The following is a 15,315-nucleotide window of genomic DNA, read 5'->3' on the forward strand; positions in this document are numbered from 1 at the left end:
ATCTTGCACAACAGCCATATGTGCCATATATAGATAACATTGTGCTCACTGCCGTGGAGAATGATAATGGGTATACAGGAACCAGCACAAATTGGCTAAAATGCAAGTATGTAAAAAGCTCTGAGATAAGAAAGCAGTCTGCAGAGGCTTAAATACAGGTAATCATAGAGGTAAAAAATATATTAATATAACAGTGTTAGTTATGCAAAACTGAGAAATGGGTAATAAAGGTAGTATCTATCTTGTTAAACAATAACAAAATTCAAGTAGACTGTCCCTTTAAGATAAATTGTATCCCCTTATATGTTTCTGCCTCACCTCTGCTTACAGACCAGCATATGAATACAACTACAATCCTGCATTTAAATAGTTGTAAAATCCATTTTAAGTCTCTGAACAGCGACCATTTGCAGAGATCAGTGGGGAAAAACCAGAGGGGTGATTTATAGAGGCCAATTTAAAGGATTACTAACTTTTGTTATTGCTATGCAAAACGGAAAAAACATTTATCATTGCAATTACCACACCAATGTAATGTACCTTTTTATTTTCAGAAACGAAGCTCCCTTTGGCAGTAAAATAAAGTTTTATTTTATACCCATGACATCACGTCATCCAGCCCTCAAATGTGGGCCGTCTAGGGTCTAACATACTTGCCAATCGGATGGCTAATATTTGCATCAAATTATAATACATTAGCATCATTCAACGCATGCGCAATAGGATTTGCTTAGTCTCGCATGCGCATATTGCGGCACAGAAGCCGACATGACCGATAACAGAATAAAAAACGCATGCGGTGACATAACCGATGACGTTGCGCTAACTTGCACATGCGCATTGCGTTTAGGAGTCGCCATCTTCCAACTGCAGTTGTCGGCCCGGATTGGAAATCCGTAACGGCGAAAAACTTAGTGGGTTTGGAAACATTTAATTTTTCAATTAGATATATTTCAAAAACAATAAATATTTAATACACGATGAACATTGAAAAACGCTTTATTTACAGGTATACTAGTGTAATATCACAATTCCATTTTTGACTACAGTGTCCCTTTAACAAAGGTCTTGCGGACCTGATCCGACAGTGCGGATCAGGTCCGCAAGACCTCGCTGAATGCGGACAGCAATTCGCTCTCCGTATTCAGCATTGCACCAGCAGCTCACAAGAGCTTCTAGTGCAACGCCGCCCCCTGCAGACTCGCGCCCAATGGGCCGCCAGCAGGGAGGTGTCAATCAACCCGATCGTACTCAATCAGGTTGAATTGCGAATGTGACTGATACCCTGGCTACCCCGACTGGGTAGCTCCGCCAAACAGGTCCTGCTTCCTCCCTGCCGACTGCAGCTCTGTAGCTGGCAAGTGACCACAGCCTGTAGCCACCCCTGATGCCCGACAGCACCAGTATTCAGGGTCCCACCCTGTGGCAGACTCCAGCTACCCAGACTGGGTAGCTCTGCCTGAGGGTCCTTCCTCTGCCTGGAACAGGCTGCTATGTGGCCCAGGAAAGTGATTAGCTGGAGCCCACCCAAATAACTAGACAGACTAGCATTCAGGTGAAAATAGAACTGAGTTTATTGGGACAAACACACATCTTTTATACACACATCTTGATAAAACAGGGAGACAATGCCACAGTTTTCCCGCCATTCCCGCCCCTCCAGACTGACCGGCGCCTCCATAGCAACCATAGTCCCACAGAATCCCAGGACACAGTGGTGACGGTTTTGGGGTGATCCCGGGTGTCATTTGAAAGCTCTCGGTCCCCAGATGCCACAGTCCAAAAAGCGGTGTGATTCGTTATTGGGGACCGGAGATACATCCCGTTGAAGTTATGGGGGTAGGGGTGTCCAAAACCCCCGGTTCCCAAAGCAGCTCCCCTCCTGTAATTCCCCCACCTCTTGTCCTCCCTAGGGGCTACTAATCCCCAAAAGAGCGGAGCTCTGGGGCACATGGATGCTGGAGCGACCAGGGCTAAAGTTAGCGGGTGTCATGCTGTCCTGTGGCCGACCAGGAGTTCCAGGAGCCCACCCAGCCTAGGAGGGTTTTCCAGGTCATAGACCAGCTCTTCTCTAAACAAGTTTGGAACACAAAATCATGCAAACAAAAGCTTGCAGAGATTGTGGTTGTTCTGAGGAGCCCAAAACCACTGAGAAACAACAGGGGTGAGTTAATAGGGGGGTAGCCTTAGCTGTCTGGTATCCGTGACAGCGGCTATTCCTGTCCGCCTGCTCAGAGCAGGCGAACAGAGTTATGGAGCAGCAGTCTTTAGACCGCTGCTCCATAACTTGTGTTTCTGGCGAGTCTGAAGACTCGCCAGAAACACGGCCCTTCAAGCTCCATTCGGAGCTTGATAGATAGGCCTCATAATGTTGTATAAGGTAACCAGCCACAAAGGCGTCCCTGTGAATGAAGTGCCCTTAGGCAGTTGTCTTGTCTGCCTAATGGAAAATCTATCTATGAATGAGCAACATATAGAACTACTAAAGAAGATATAATTTAATCTAATAATGATCTTTATCACTCAATTTACGAAGGATGGATAGATGTTGTTTATTAGTTATAGGAACATTGTAGTGTAAAAAACATAATTTATGCTTACCTGATAAATTCCTTTCTTCTGTAGTGTGATCAGTCCACGGGTCATCATTACTTCTGGGATATTACTCCTCCCCAACAGGAAGTGCAAGAGGATTCACCCAGCAGAGCTGCATATAGCTCCTCCCCTCTACGTCACTCCCAGTCATTCGACCAAGGACCAACGAGAAAGGAAAAGCCAAGGGTGAAGTGGTGACTGGAGTATAAATTAAAAAAAAAATATTTACCTGCCTTAAAAACAGGGCGGGCCGTGGACTGATCACACTACAGAAGAAAGGAATTTATCAGGTAAGCATAAATTATGTTTTCTTCTGTTAAGTGTGATCAGTCCACGGGTCATCATTACTTCTGGGATACCAATACCAAAGCAAAAGTACACTGATGACGGGAGGGATAGGCAGGCTCTTTATACAGAAGGAACCACTGCCTGAAGAACCTTTCTCCCAAAAATAGCCTCCGATGAAGCAAAAGTGTCAAATTTGTAAAATTTGGAAAAAGTATGAAGCGAAGACCAAGTTGCAGCCTTGCAAATCTGTTCAACAGAGGCCTCATTCTTGAAGGCCCAAGTGGAAGCCACAGCTCTAGTAGAATGAGCTGTAATTCTTTCAGGAGGCTGCTGTCCAGCAGTCTCATAAGCTAAACGAATTATGCTACGAAGCCAAAAAGAAAGAGAGGTAGCGGAAGCTTTTTGACCTCTCCTCTGCCCAGCTGCCCAGAGTAAATGACAAACAGAGAAGACGTTTGTCGAAATTCCTTAGTTGCCTGTAAGTAAAATTTTAGAGCACGGACTACATCCAGGTTGTGCAGTAGACGTTCCTTCTTTGAAGAAGGATTTGGGCATAAAGAAGGAACAACAATCTCTTGATTGATATTCCTGTTAGTAACTACCTTAGGTAAGAACCCAGGTTTAGTACGCAGGACTACCTTATCCGAATGAAAAATCAAATAAGGAGAATCACAATGTAAGGCTGATAATTCAGAGACTCTTCGAGCCGAGGAAATAGCCATTAAAAATAGAACTTTCCAAGATAACAACTTTATATCAATGGAATGAAGGGGTTCAAACGGAACGCCCTGTAAAACATTAAGAACAAGGTTTAAACTCCATGGTGGAGCAACAGTTTTAAACACAGGCTTAATCCTGGTCAAAGCCTGACAAAAAGCCTGGACGTCAGGAACTTCTGACAGACGTTTGTGTAACAGAATGGACAGAGCTGAGATCTGTCCCTTTAATGAACTAGCAGATAAACCCTTTTCTAAACCTTCTTGTAGAAAAGACAATATCCTAGGAATCCTAACCTTACTCCAAGAGTAACCTTTGGATTCACACCAATATAGGTATTTACGCCATATCTTATGGTAAATCTTTCTGGTAACAGGTTTCCTAGCCTGTATTAAGGTATCAATAACTGACTCAGAAAACCCACGTCTTGATAAAATCAAGCGTTCAATTTCCAAGCAGTCAGCTTCAGAGAAGTTAGATTTTGATGTTTGAAGGGACCCTGTATCAGAAGGTCCTGTTTCAGAGGTAGAGACCAAGGTGGACAGGATGACATGTCCACCAGGTCTGCATACCAAGTCCTGCGTGGCCACGCAGGTGCTATTAGAATCACTGATGCTCTCTCTTGTTTGATTCTGGCAATCAATCGAGGAAGCAACGGGAAGGGTGGAAACACGTAAGCCATCCTGAAGTCCCAAGGTGCTGTCAGAGCATCTATCAGGACTGCTCCTGGATCCCTGGATCTGGACCCGTAACGAGGAAGCTTGGCGTTCTGTCGAGACGCCATGAGATCTATCTCTGGTTTGCCCCAACGTCGCAGTATTTGGGCAAAGACCTCCGGATGAAGTTCCCACTCCCCCGGATGAAAAGTCTGACGACTTAAGAAATCCGCCTCCCAGTTCTCCACTCCCGGGATGTGGATTGCTGACAGGTGGCAAGAGTGAGACTCTGCCCAGAGAATTATCTTTGATACTTCCATCATAGCTAGGGAGCTTCTTGTCCCTCCCTGATGGTTGATGTAAGCTACAGTCGTGATGTTGTCCGACTGAAACCTGATGAACCCCCGAGTTGTGAACTGGGGCCAAGCCAGGAGGGCATTGAGAACTGCTCTCAATTCCAGAATGTTTATTGGCAGGAGACTCTCCTCCTGACTCCATTGTCCCTGAGCCTTCAGAGAATTCCAGACGGCACCCCAACCTAGAAGGCTGGCGTCTGTTGTTACAATTGTCCAGTCTGGTCTGCTGAATGGCATCCCCCTGGACAGATGTGGCCGAGAAAGCCACCATAGAAGAGAATTTCTGGTCTCTTGATCCAGATTCAGAGAAGGGGATAAGTCTGAGTAATCCCCATTCCACTGACTTAGCATGCACAGTTGCAGTGGTCTGAGGTGTAAGCGTGCAAAGGGTACTATGTCCATTGCCGCTACCATTAAGCCGATTACCTCCATGCATTGAGCCACTGACGGGTGTTGAATGGAATGAAGGGTGCGGCAAGCACTTTGAAGTCTTGTTAGCCTGTCCTCTGTCAGGTAAATCTTCATTTCTACAGAATCTATAAGAGTCCCCAGGAAGGGAACTCTTGTGAGTGGAACGAGTGAACTTTTCTTTTCGTTCACCTTCCATCCATGTGACCTTAGAAATGCCAGCACTAACTCTGTATGAGACTTGGCAGTTTGAAAGCTTGAAGCTTGTATCAGAATGTCGTCTAGGTATGGAGCTACCGAGATTCCCCGCGGTCTTAGTACCGCCAGAAGAGCACCCAGAACCTTTGTGAAGATTCTTGGAGCTGTAGCCAATCCGAATGGAAGAGCCACAAACTGGTAATGCCTGTCTAGGAAGGCAAACCTTAGGTACCGATAATGATCTTTGTGAATCGGTATGTGAAGGTAAGCATCTTTTAAATCTACAGTGGTCATGTACTGACCCTCTTGGATCATAGGTAAAATTGTCCGAATAGTCTCCATCTTGAACGATGGAACTCTTAGGAATTTGTTTAGGATCTTTAAGTCCAGGATTGGTCTGAAAGTTCCCTCTTTTTTGGGAACCACAAACAGATTTGAGTAAAACCCCTGTCCCTGTTCCGATCGTGGAACTGGATGGATTACTCCCATTAACAAGAGCTCTTGTACGCAGCGTAGAAACGCCTCTTTCTTTGTCTGGATTGTTGACAATCTTGACAGATGAAATCTCTCTCTTGGAGGAGAGTATTTGAAGTCCAGAAGGTATCCCTGAGATATTATCTCTAGCGCCCAGGGATCCTGAACATCTCTTGCCCAAGCCTGGGCGAAGAAAGAAAGTCTGCCCCCCACTAGATCCGATCCCGGATCGGGGGCCCTCAATTCATGCTGTTTTAGGGGCAGCAGCAGGTTTCCTAGTCTGCTTGCCCTTGTTCCAGGACTGGTTAGGTTTCCAGCCTTGTCTGTAGCGAGCAACAGCTCCTTCCTGTTTTGGTGCAGAGGAAGTTGATGCTGCTCCAGCTTTGAAATTACGAAAGGAACGAAAATTAGACTGTCTAGTCTTGGCTTTGGCTTTGTCCTGAGGCAGGGCATGGCCTTTACCTCCTGTAATGTCAGCGATAATCTCTTTCAACCCGGGCCCGAATAAGGTCTGCCCTTTGAAAGGTATATTAAGCAATTTAGACTTAGAAGTAACATCAGCTGACCAGGATTTTAGCCACAGCGCCCTGCGTGCCTGAATGGCGAATCCTGAATTCTTCGCCGTAAGTTTAGTAAGATGTACTACGGCCTCCGAAATGAATGAATTAGCTAGTTTAAGGACTCTAAGCCTGTCCGTAATGTCGTCCAGAGTAGCTGAACCAATGTTCTCTTCCAGAGACTCAATCCAGAATGCCGCTGCAGCCGTGATCGGCGCAATGCATGCAAGGGGTTGCAATATAAAACCTTGTTGAACAAACATTTTCTTAAGGTAACCCTCTAACTTTTTATCCATTGGATCTGAAAAAGCACAGCTATCCTCCACCGGGATAGTGGTACGCTTAGCTAAGGTAGAAACTGCTCCCTCCACCTTAGGGACCATTTGCCATAAGTCCCTTGTGGTGGCGTCTATTGGAAACATTTTTCTAAATATCGGAGGGGGTGAGAACGGCACACCGGGTCTATCCCACTCCTTAGTAACAATTTCAGTAAGTCTCTTAGGTATAGGAAAAACCTCAGTACTCGTCGGTACCGCAAAATATTTATCCAACCTACACATTTTCTCTGGTATTGCAACAGTGTTACAATCATTCAGAGCCGCTAACACCTCCCCTAGTAATACACGGAGGTTTTCCAGTTTAAATTTAAAATTTGAAATATCTGAATCCAGTCTGTTTGGATCAGAACCGTCACCCACAGAATGAAGTTCTCCGTCCTCATGTTCTGCCACCTGTGACGCAGTGTCTGACATGGCCCTAATATTATCAGCGCACTCTGTTCTCACCCCAGAGTGATCACGCTTACCTCTTAGTTCTGGTAATTTAGCCAAAACCTCAGTCATAACAGTAGCCATATCCTGTAATGTGATTTGTAATGGCCGCCCAGATGTACTCGGCGCTACAATATCACGCACCTCCCTCTGAGCGGGAGATGTAGGTACTGACACGTGAGGCGAGTTAGTCGGCATAACTCTCCCCTCGTTGTTTGGTGAAATTTGTTCAATTTGTACAGATTGACTTTTATTTAAAGTAGCATCAATACAGTTAGTACATAAATTTCTATTGGGCTCCACTTTGGCATTGCAACAAATGACACAGGTATCATCCTCTGAATCAGACATGTTTAACACACTAGCAAATAAACTTGCAACTTGGAAATACAATTCAATTAGAATAATATTAAAACGTACTGTGCCTTTAAGAAGCACAGAAGATCTATGACAGTTGAAAATTAATAAATTGAAACAGTTATAGCCTCAATCCTTGTAAACAACACAACTTTAGCAAAGGTTTAATCCCATTAGCAAAGATAACAAATTCTGAAAGCAGGAAACAAATTACAGAATAAACGTTTTTTATCTCAGTCAAACTACAATTCTCACAGCTCTGCTGAGAGAAATTACCTCCCTCAAAATAAGTTTTGAAGACCCCTGAGCTCTGTAGAGATGAACCGGATCATGCAGGGAATACAATGAGTTGCTGACTGAAATATTTGATGCGTAGTAAAAGCGCCAAAAAACGGCCCCTCCCCCTCACACACAGCAGTGAGGGAGAACAGAAACTGTCAGAAAACAGATTAAGCAACTGCCAAGTGGAAAAATAGTGCCCAAACATTTATTCACTCAGTACCTCAGTAAATGAAAACGATTTTACATTCCAGCAAAAACGTTAAACATAATCTCTAGTTATTAAACAGCTTTATGTATTTCTTACAGTGTAATTCTAGTGAAGTACCATTCCCCAGAATACTGAAGTGTAAAGTATACATACATGACATTATATCGGTATGGCAGGATTTTCTCATCAATTCCATTATCAGAAAATAAAAACTGCTACACACCTCTATGCAGATTCATCTGCCCGCTGTCCCCTGATCTGAAGTTTACCTCTCCTCAGATGGCCGAGAAACAGCAATATGATCTTAACTACTCCGGCTAAAATCATAACAAAAACTCTGGTAGATTCTTCTTCAAACTCTGCCAGAGAGATAATAACACACTCCGGTGCTATTTTAAAATAACAAACTCTTGATTGAAGATATAAAACTAAGTATAATCACCATAGTCCTCTCACACATCCTATCTAGTCGTTGGGTGCAAGAGAATGACTGGGAGTGACGTAGAGGGGAGGAGCTATATGCAGCTCTGCTGGGTGAATCCTCTTGCACTTCCTGTTGGGGAGGAGTAATATCCCAGAAGTAATGATGACCCGTGGACTGATCACACTTAACAGAAGAAATAGCATGTTCTCATTTGTTATAGCATGCCTTTTTTTTACTCACCCTAGAACTGTGTGCTTAAACCCCACAAAGGAGTTAGACATAGAGAAAAAATCCTGGTTAAATTCAGGTAGTTACACCAATAGCAGCTTAAACACTCATTTTCATTCATCAATTTCTAATGGTGTATGTGTGTGTATGTATTTTATGTATGTTTGAGTATATATTAACGTGTGTGTGTGTGTATCTATGTGAACACATTTGTATGAGTGTGTATGTATGCATGTGTAAGTAAAATATATGCGTGTGTGTATGTATATATATATATATATATATATATATAGTGTGTGTGTGTGTGTGTGAAGGAATGTATGTATGTGTGAGTGTATGTAGGTATGTGTGTGCATGTGTATGAGTGTGTATGTATGCATGTGTAAGTATAAATATGTATATATATATATATATATATATATATATATATATATATATAGTATATAAACATATAGTATGTATGTGTATGAATGTATTTGTGAGTGTATGTAGGTATGTGTGTGTGCATGCGTAAGTATAAATATGTGTGTGTGTATGTATAGTATGTATATGTGTGTATAAACGTAAGTGTGAGTGTATGTAGGTATGTGTGTGCATGTGTGCACTTGTGTATGAAGGTATGTGTGTGCATGTGTGCACATGTGTATGAGTGTGTATGTGATTGTATATGTATGCATGTGTAAGTATAAATGTGTGTGTGTATGTATGTATAGTATGTATGTCTGTGTATGAATGTATGTGTGGGTGTATGTAGGTATGTGTGTGCAGATGTGTATGAGTGTTTATGTGCACATGTGAAAGAGTGTGTACACATGTGTATGATTGTATATGTTTGCATGTGTAAGTAAAAAAGTGTGTGTACGGTGAGTATGTATGCATGTGGAAGTATAAATGTGTGTGTGTGTGTATGTACTGTATGTGTGTAAGTATGTATGTGTGTGTGTGTGCACATGTGTATGAGTGTCTATGTGTGCATGTGTGTGTAAACTGCAGATTTTCAGTCTACCTAGCTATGCTTTTTAACAAAGGATACCAAGATTATAAAGAAAATTGGTTAAATTGGTTAATTTTAATTTTTCTTTAAATAGAAAGAACTAGTAGAAGTGATAATGTGAATGCTTTATCTACTCTTCTGTTCTAATCCATACAAGATAACACTGCTTTGCAAATCGAAGTGAGAGACACGGGCAATAAATAGTAGAGACAAATAGTTCAACAACAAGAACAGTAAAAATATACAGAGTCTTTCAAGCGTGACAGAGGGAAGTGAAGACTGAAGTGTAGGAAATTTTCAGACACCAGACAAATGAATATCTTACAGTTACACGTGCACATCATAACACACTAATATACACAAATATAGAAAAATAGGGACTACAAAGACAAGAGGCATATCAGAAAGCTGCAAGCAGGCATTCACTGAGACTCACCCCCGGACACAGAGAGACAGACTGAAGATGTTATCATCATCTATTTCATTCCAGTTTTGCAGTGGGGCACAAAAAGATTAGCCAGAGGGAAAGTAATCAAACTATCTACAGTGGGAACATTGAAAACCTTTAGTTCCGTCTAAAAAGCAGAAGAAAAACTGATAACATCCACTTTCCATCCCAAGACGAGTATGAGAGAGTGGAGATGAAACCGTGTGAAACAAAGTCCTGGGAGATCCTGAATTAGATAGATATACTGAATACAATTAAAGGGACAGTCTACTCCAGAATTTGTATTGTTTAAAAAGATAATCAATTTATTACCCATTCACCAGTTTTGCATAACCAACACGGTTATATTACACTGACACTGAACCCAAATTTAATTTTTCATGATTCAGATAGAGAATGCATTTTTAAGCAACTTTCTCATTTACTCCTATTATCAATTTTCTTCATTCTCTTTCTATCTTTATTTGAAAAGCAATAATGTAAGTTTAGAAGTCGGCTCATCTTTGGTTCACAACCTGGGTTGTCCTTGCTGATTGGTGGATAAATGCTGTCCAGGGTTCTGAACCACAAATTGGCTGGCTCCTTAGCTTAGATGCCTTCTTTTTCAAATAAAGATAGCAAGAGAACAAAGAAAAATTGATAATAGGAGTAAATTAGAAAGTTGTTTAAAATTGCCTGCTCTATCTGAATTATGAAATAACATTTTTGGGTTTAGTATCCCTTTAAAATACATTTTACTTCTGTGATAACCTTGTATCTAAGCCTCTACAGACTGCCCCCTTATCACAGTTCTTTTGACAGACATTTCATCTCATTTTAGCCAATCAGTGCCCTCTCATAAGTAACTCAAGGGAAGTGAGCACCATGTTATCTATATAGAACACACTAACTAGCGCTGTCCAGCTGTGAAAAAACTGTCAAAATGCACTGAGATAAGAGGCAGCCTTCAAGAGCTTAGAAATTAGCATATGAGCCTACCTAGGTTTAGCTTTCAACAAAGAATGCCAAGATAACAAAGCAAATTTGATGATAAAAGTAAATTGGGAAGTTGTTTAAAATGACATGCTTTATCTGAATCATGAGAGTTTAATTTTGACTAGACTGTCCCTTTAAATGAAGGGAGAGACAATGAACAAATGTTATAGGGTAGAAGTGAAAGAATAAGGAGGGCTCAGGAGTAGTATTTGGAGCTATCTGCTGATTGGTGACTGCCAATATATGCTTCTTGTTTTTGGCTCACCCAATGTGTTCAGCTATCTCACAGTAGTGTATTGTTGCTCCTTCAACAAAGGATAACACTAGAATGAAGCAAGTTTGATAATAGAAGTAAACCGAAATGTTGTTTAAAATTGTATGTTCTACCTAATTCATGAAAGAAAGATTTTGAGTTTCATGTCCCTTTAAATGTTTTCCATATGTGCATATATATTGCAATGAAATGCTTATTTGTGAGGCTTATGGCCTCACAACATTTTCTACTCATAAATGTGGTGGTCTAAAAAGAAGGGGGCCATGTGAAATGATGATGGAGCCTGTTTGGTTGGGGGCTAGGCAATCTGATGACAAGGTTTTGGCAGAGTTTGACACATTTTAGGCACACACAGGTTTAATTAAAGGGACATGAAACACAAACATTTTCTTTCATGATTTAGGTAGAACGTACAATTTTAAACAATTTTCCAGTTTACTTCAATCATCACTACTGGTTTCTAACTGAGCACATGGGTGAGCCAATGACAATCAGTATATACTGTATATGCAGCCACCAATAAGCAGCTAGAACCTAGGTTCTTTTCTGCTCATGAGCTTACCTATATAAACCTTTCAGTAAAGGATAAGAAGGGAAGGAAACTAATTAAATAGTAGAAGTCAGTTGGAAAGTTGTTTAAATTGTATGGTCTGTCTAAAACAGGTGTGGGCAACTATCGGCCCTACAGATGTTATGGACTACATCTCCCATAATGCTCTTTCCATCATAATGCAGGCAAAGCATCATGGGAGATGTAGTCCATAACATCTGGAGGGTTGGTAATTGCCCACCTGGTCTAAAACATGAATGTCTAATTATGACTTTACTGTCCCTATAAATGGAACCCAGACAATCAGGTTAATCACAGTCCTGGAAAAAAAATGTATCTAATCATGTGACAGAAAAGTGCCATTAGAGTCTATGGAGATTTTTGTAAGATAATTCATTAGATAAACGTTTCTATGGGATCGGGATCAACTCCATTATTAGAAACAGGGTGAACAGGGCTCCAAAATGTGTGACTAATTTTAAAATTGAAAGCTCTGGATACACACAATATACTATATATGTAAATGATTAATCTTTATTGCCCATTTTATAGCTGATGTACACACTATATAGAGATTGCTTAGATCAGCGCAGGAGCACATGCAGCCTCTAGCACCAAGTTTTAAAGGGACATGAAACCCAATGTTTTTCTTTCATGATTCAGACAGAACAATATTAAACAACTTTCCAATTTACTTTTATTATTTAATTTGCTTCCTTCTCTTGTTATCCTTTGCTGAAAGGTTTATCTAGGAAAGCTCATGAGCAGCAAAGAGCCTAGGTTCTAGCTGCTGATTGGTGGCTGCATATATATACCGATTGTCATTGGCTCACTCATGTGTTCAGTTAAAAACCAGTTGTGCATTGCTGCTCCTTCAACAAACGATACCAAGAGAATGAAACAAATGTAGTAATGGAACTAACCTGGAAAGTTGTTTAAAATTGTATGTTCTATCTAAATCATGAAATAAATATGTGAAGTTTCATGTCCCTTTAAGGTGTCACTGAACTGCTCTGAAATAGCAAAACCATGCTAATTTTGCTATGCAAATTACTGCTGTAAATACATATAAAATATTTATACTGTAAGCAAGTTTTATCCAATACAGAGCTTAATATTTGATAAATAATTTACATATATATATAAAAATTGACTTTAATGACCCTTTAATTATGGCACGGTGCTTATAAAGTGCAACATGGTTTGTGGCAGAGAATGAAGTAACCTTGCAAAGTGGCTATCTCATGTTTCTGCTGACCCTGCCATAGGGTCAGTCACACATTCCTTGGTGTCTGATGCCTTGGTGAGTTTAGATGTCATTATGGCAAGTATAGAGCATCAGAATCTGTGGCTAATCCTGCCCTGGAGCAGCAACTTTCACAGCCAATGACCTTCCCAAACAAGAGTTCAGTGCTGCCCTGCAGCGCCTGTGATCTTCAGTTATGGGCACTTCTTTGTATATGAAAACCAATATGATCATTTACAATCCGCAGAAAGACTTTCTGTTACTGGGCAGCTATAGTTTAAAGGAACATTGTGCACTAGATTTTTCTTTGCATAAATGTTTTGTAGATGATCCATTTATATAGCACATCTGGCGGTGTTTTTATAACAATGTATAGTTTTGCTTATTTTTTAATAACATTGTGCTGATTTTCAGACATCTAACCAAGCCCCACAGTGTCAGATGTAGACTGAAGTCTACAGATTCCTGCTGGCTCCTGTTTATGGTATCTGCCTTTTCATATTCAGGGAAGGGGGGGGGGGAGGGTGCAGTGTCTGCTCTTGTTGTTTTATCAGCCCCTTTCACTGGGTGTCCCAGCCTAACCTCATCATCAGCGCTAAACTGGGAGCTTCTAGGCAAGTTTTTAAAAAGGTTTTATACTGGATTTTTATATCAGTATCTGTGCATATTATTCTTTATAGTAGTGTCTATTACATGCAATTATATGAAAATTAGTGTACACTGTCCCTTTATGTTCAAATGAAAAGTCCATACACTGAAACTAGTTCAGCATTTTAAATGTTATCGAAGTATGAATTTATTTTTTTGAATTAACAAAAATAGGACAATACTTTGCACTAGTTACAAAAGATTTGGGAATTGGCCTGACTAGATCTGATCAATTGATTGGTTGCATAAGATTAAAAACGAGTCTAGTCTCTGAACATGGATTCCTTTTTTTCAAAGAGAGAGTCTACAGCATTTATAATGCTTTTGCATATATAGCGCGTTTGTTAACACTTTTCACCTGTGCCTTTGGACTGACACTTTGTTTCTCACAATAACATAAGAAACAACCAAGTGGTTAGACAAAGAACCTTGCTATTATACTAAACTTAAAAGGTTATAGGCCTCTGTGAGGAAGTCTGAAATGTATTTATATATATTTTTTCTCATATTTTTTATTTGCTTATTTCTGTTAATGGTTTAAAAAAATTGAAGTCAAAATTAACCTTTCATAATTCCGATAGCAGTGGTTTCAGTCCTTAAAGAGACATGAAACCCCAAATCTTTCTATCATGATTTAGATAGAACATGCAATTGTAAACACCTTTTTAAATTTACTTCTATTATAAAATTTGCTTTACTCTCTCTGTATCCTTTATTGAAGAAGCAGCAATGCAATACAGTGAGCTAACTGAACAGGTGAACCAATGACAGTATTCATATATAAGCAGCCACCAATCAGTAACTAGCTCTGAACAATGCATTGCTGCTCCTGAGCCTACCTACATATGATTTTCAACAAAGGAAGCAAATTAGATAATAGAATTAAAGTGAAAAGTTTTTTAAAATTCTAAACAATTAAGCTCTATCTGAATCATGACAGAAACATTTTGGGTTCCATGTCCCTTTAAGATGTGTGTTTTTATCATAGCTTTTACAAAACAATGTTGCTGTACAATTAATCCAGATCTTTTCTCCTATTTTTTTCTTTAAAGGGATATTAAACCCAATTTTTTTTCTTTCATGATTCAGATAAAGCATGCAATTTTAAGCAACTTTCTAATTTACTTCTGTTATTAAATTTTCTTCATTCTCTTGGTATCTTTATTTGAAAAGCAGAAATGAAAGCTTAGGAGATGGCCCATTTTAGGTTCAGCTCCTTTCTGATTGGTGTCTAAATGTAGCCACCAATCAGCAAGCGCTATCCAGAGTGATGAACCAAATATGGGCCGGGCTCTTAAACTTTCATTCCTGCTTTTTTAAATAAAGAAACAAAGAGAAAGAAGAAAAAAAATATAATAGGAGTAAATTAGAAAGTTGCTTAAAATGTAATGTTCTATAAAAATCATAAAAGAAAACAAAATTGGGTTTAGTATCACTTTATTTTTACAATTAAGTTAATGTAAAGCCAATCAAAGAAGTTTGGACTTCAGTATAAAGCCACAGTGTTTTCTTTTTTGTTCCAGACGTTCATTAATGAGATATTATAGTCAAAATTAATCTCAAAAGCACACTGACATGCACTGCACAATTAGTAGGTTTCACTTGCTTTTCCTGTAAGGTGTCTGAAAATTTGGCTTTTTCTAGTCCCCTAGAGAATCCAGA

At 40.1% G+C, this 15,315-nt stretch overlaps 1 protein-coding gene across 3 annotated transcripts in view; it reads right to left on the bottom strand.

Annotated features, from left to right (window-relative positions):
- Window positions 1-15,315, bottom strand: part of SEPTIN12 (septin 12) — a 387,862-nt gene that overhangs the window by 285,665 nt on the left and 86,882 nt on the right. The window contains exon 1 of one of the 3 annotated variants that reach the window (XM_053694545.1): window positions 9,949-10,022. The exons of the other annotated variants lie outside the window; for them this stretch is intronic. Coding sequence (XP_053550520.1) covers window positions 9,949-9,988 — 40 coding nt within the window. The 5' untranslated portion in view covers window positions 9,989-10,022. Of the gene's footprint in view, window positions 1-9,948; window positions 10,023-15,315 lie in introns of those variants that run through there. 3 annotated transcript variants of the gene reach the window in all.

This window comes from Bombina bombina, chromosome 11 (genome assembly GCF_027579735.1).
Source record: "Bombina bombina isolate aBomBom1 chromosome 11, aBomBom1.pri, whole genome shotgun sequence".
In the NCBI taxonomy this organism is placed as follows: Eukaryota; Metazoa; Chordata; class Amphibia; order Anura; family Bombinatoridae; genus Bombina; species Bombina bombina.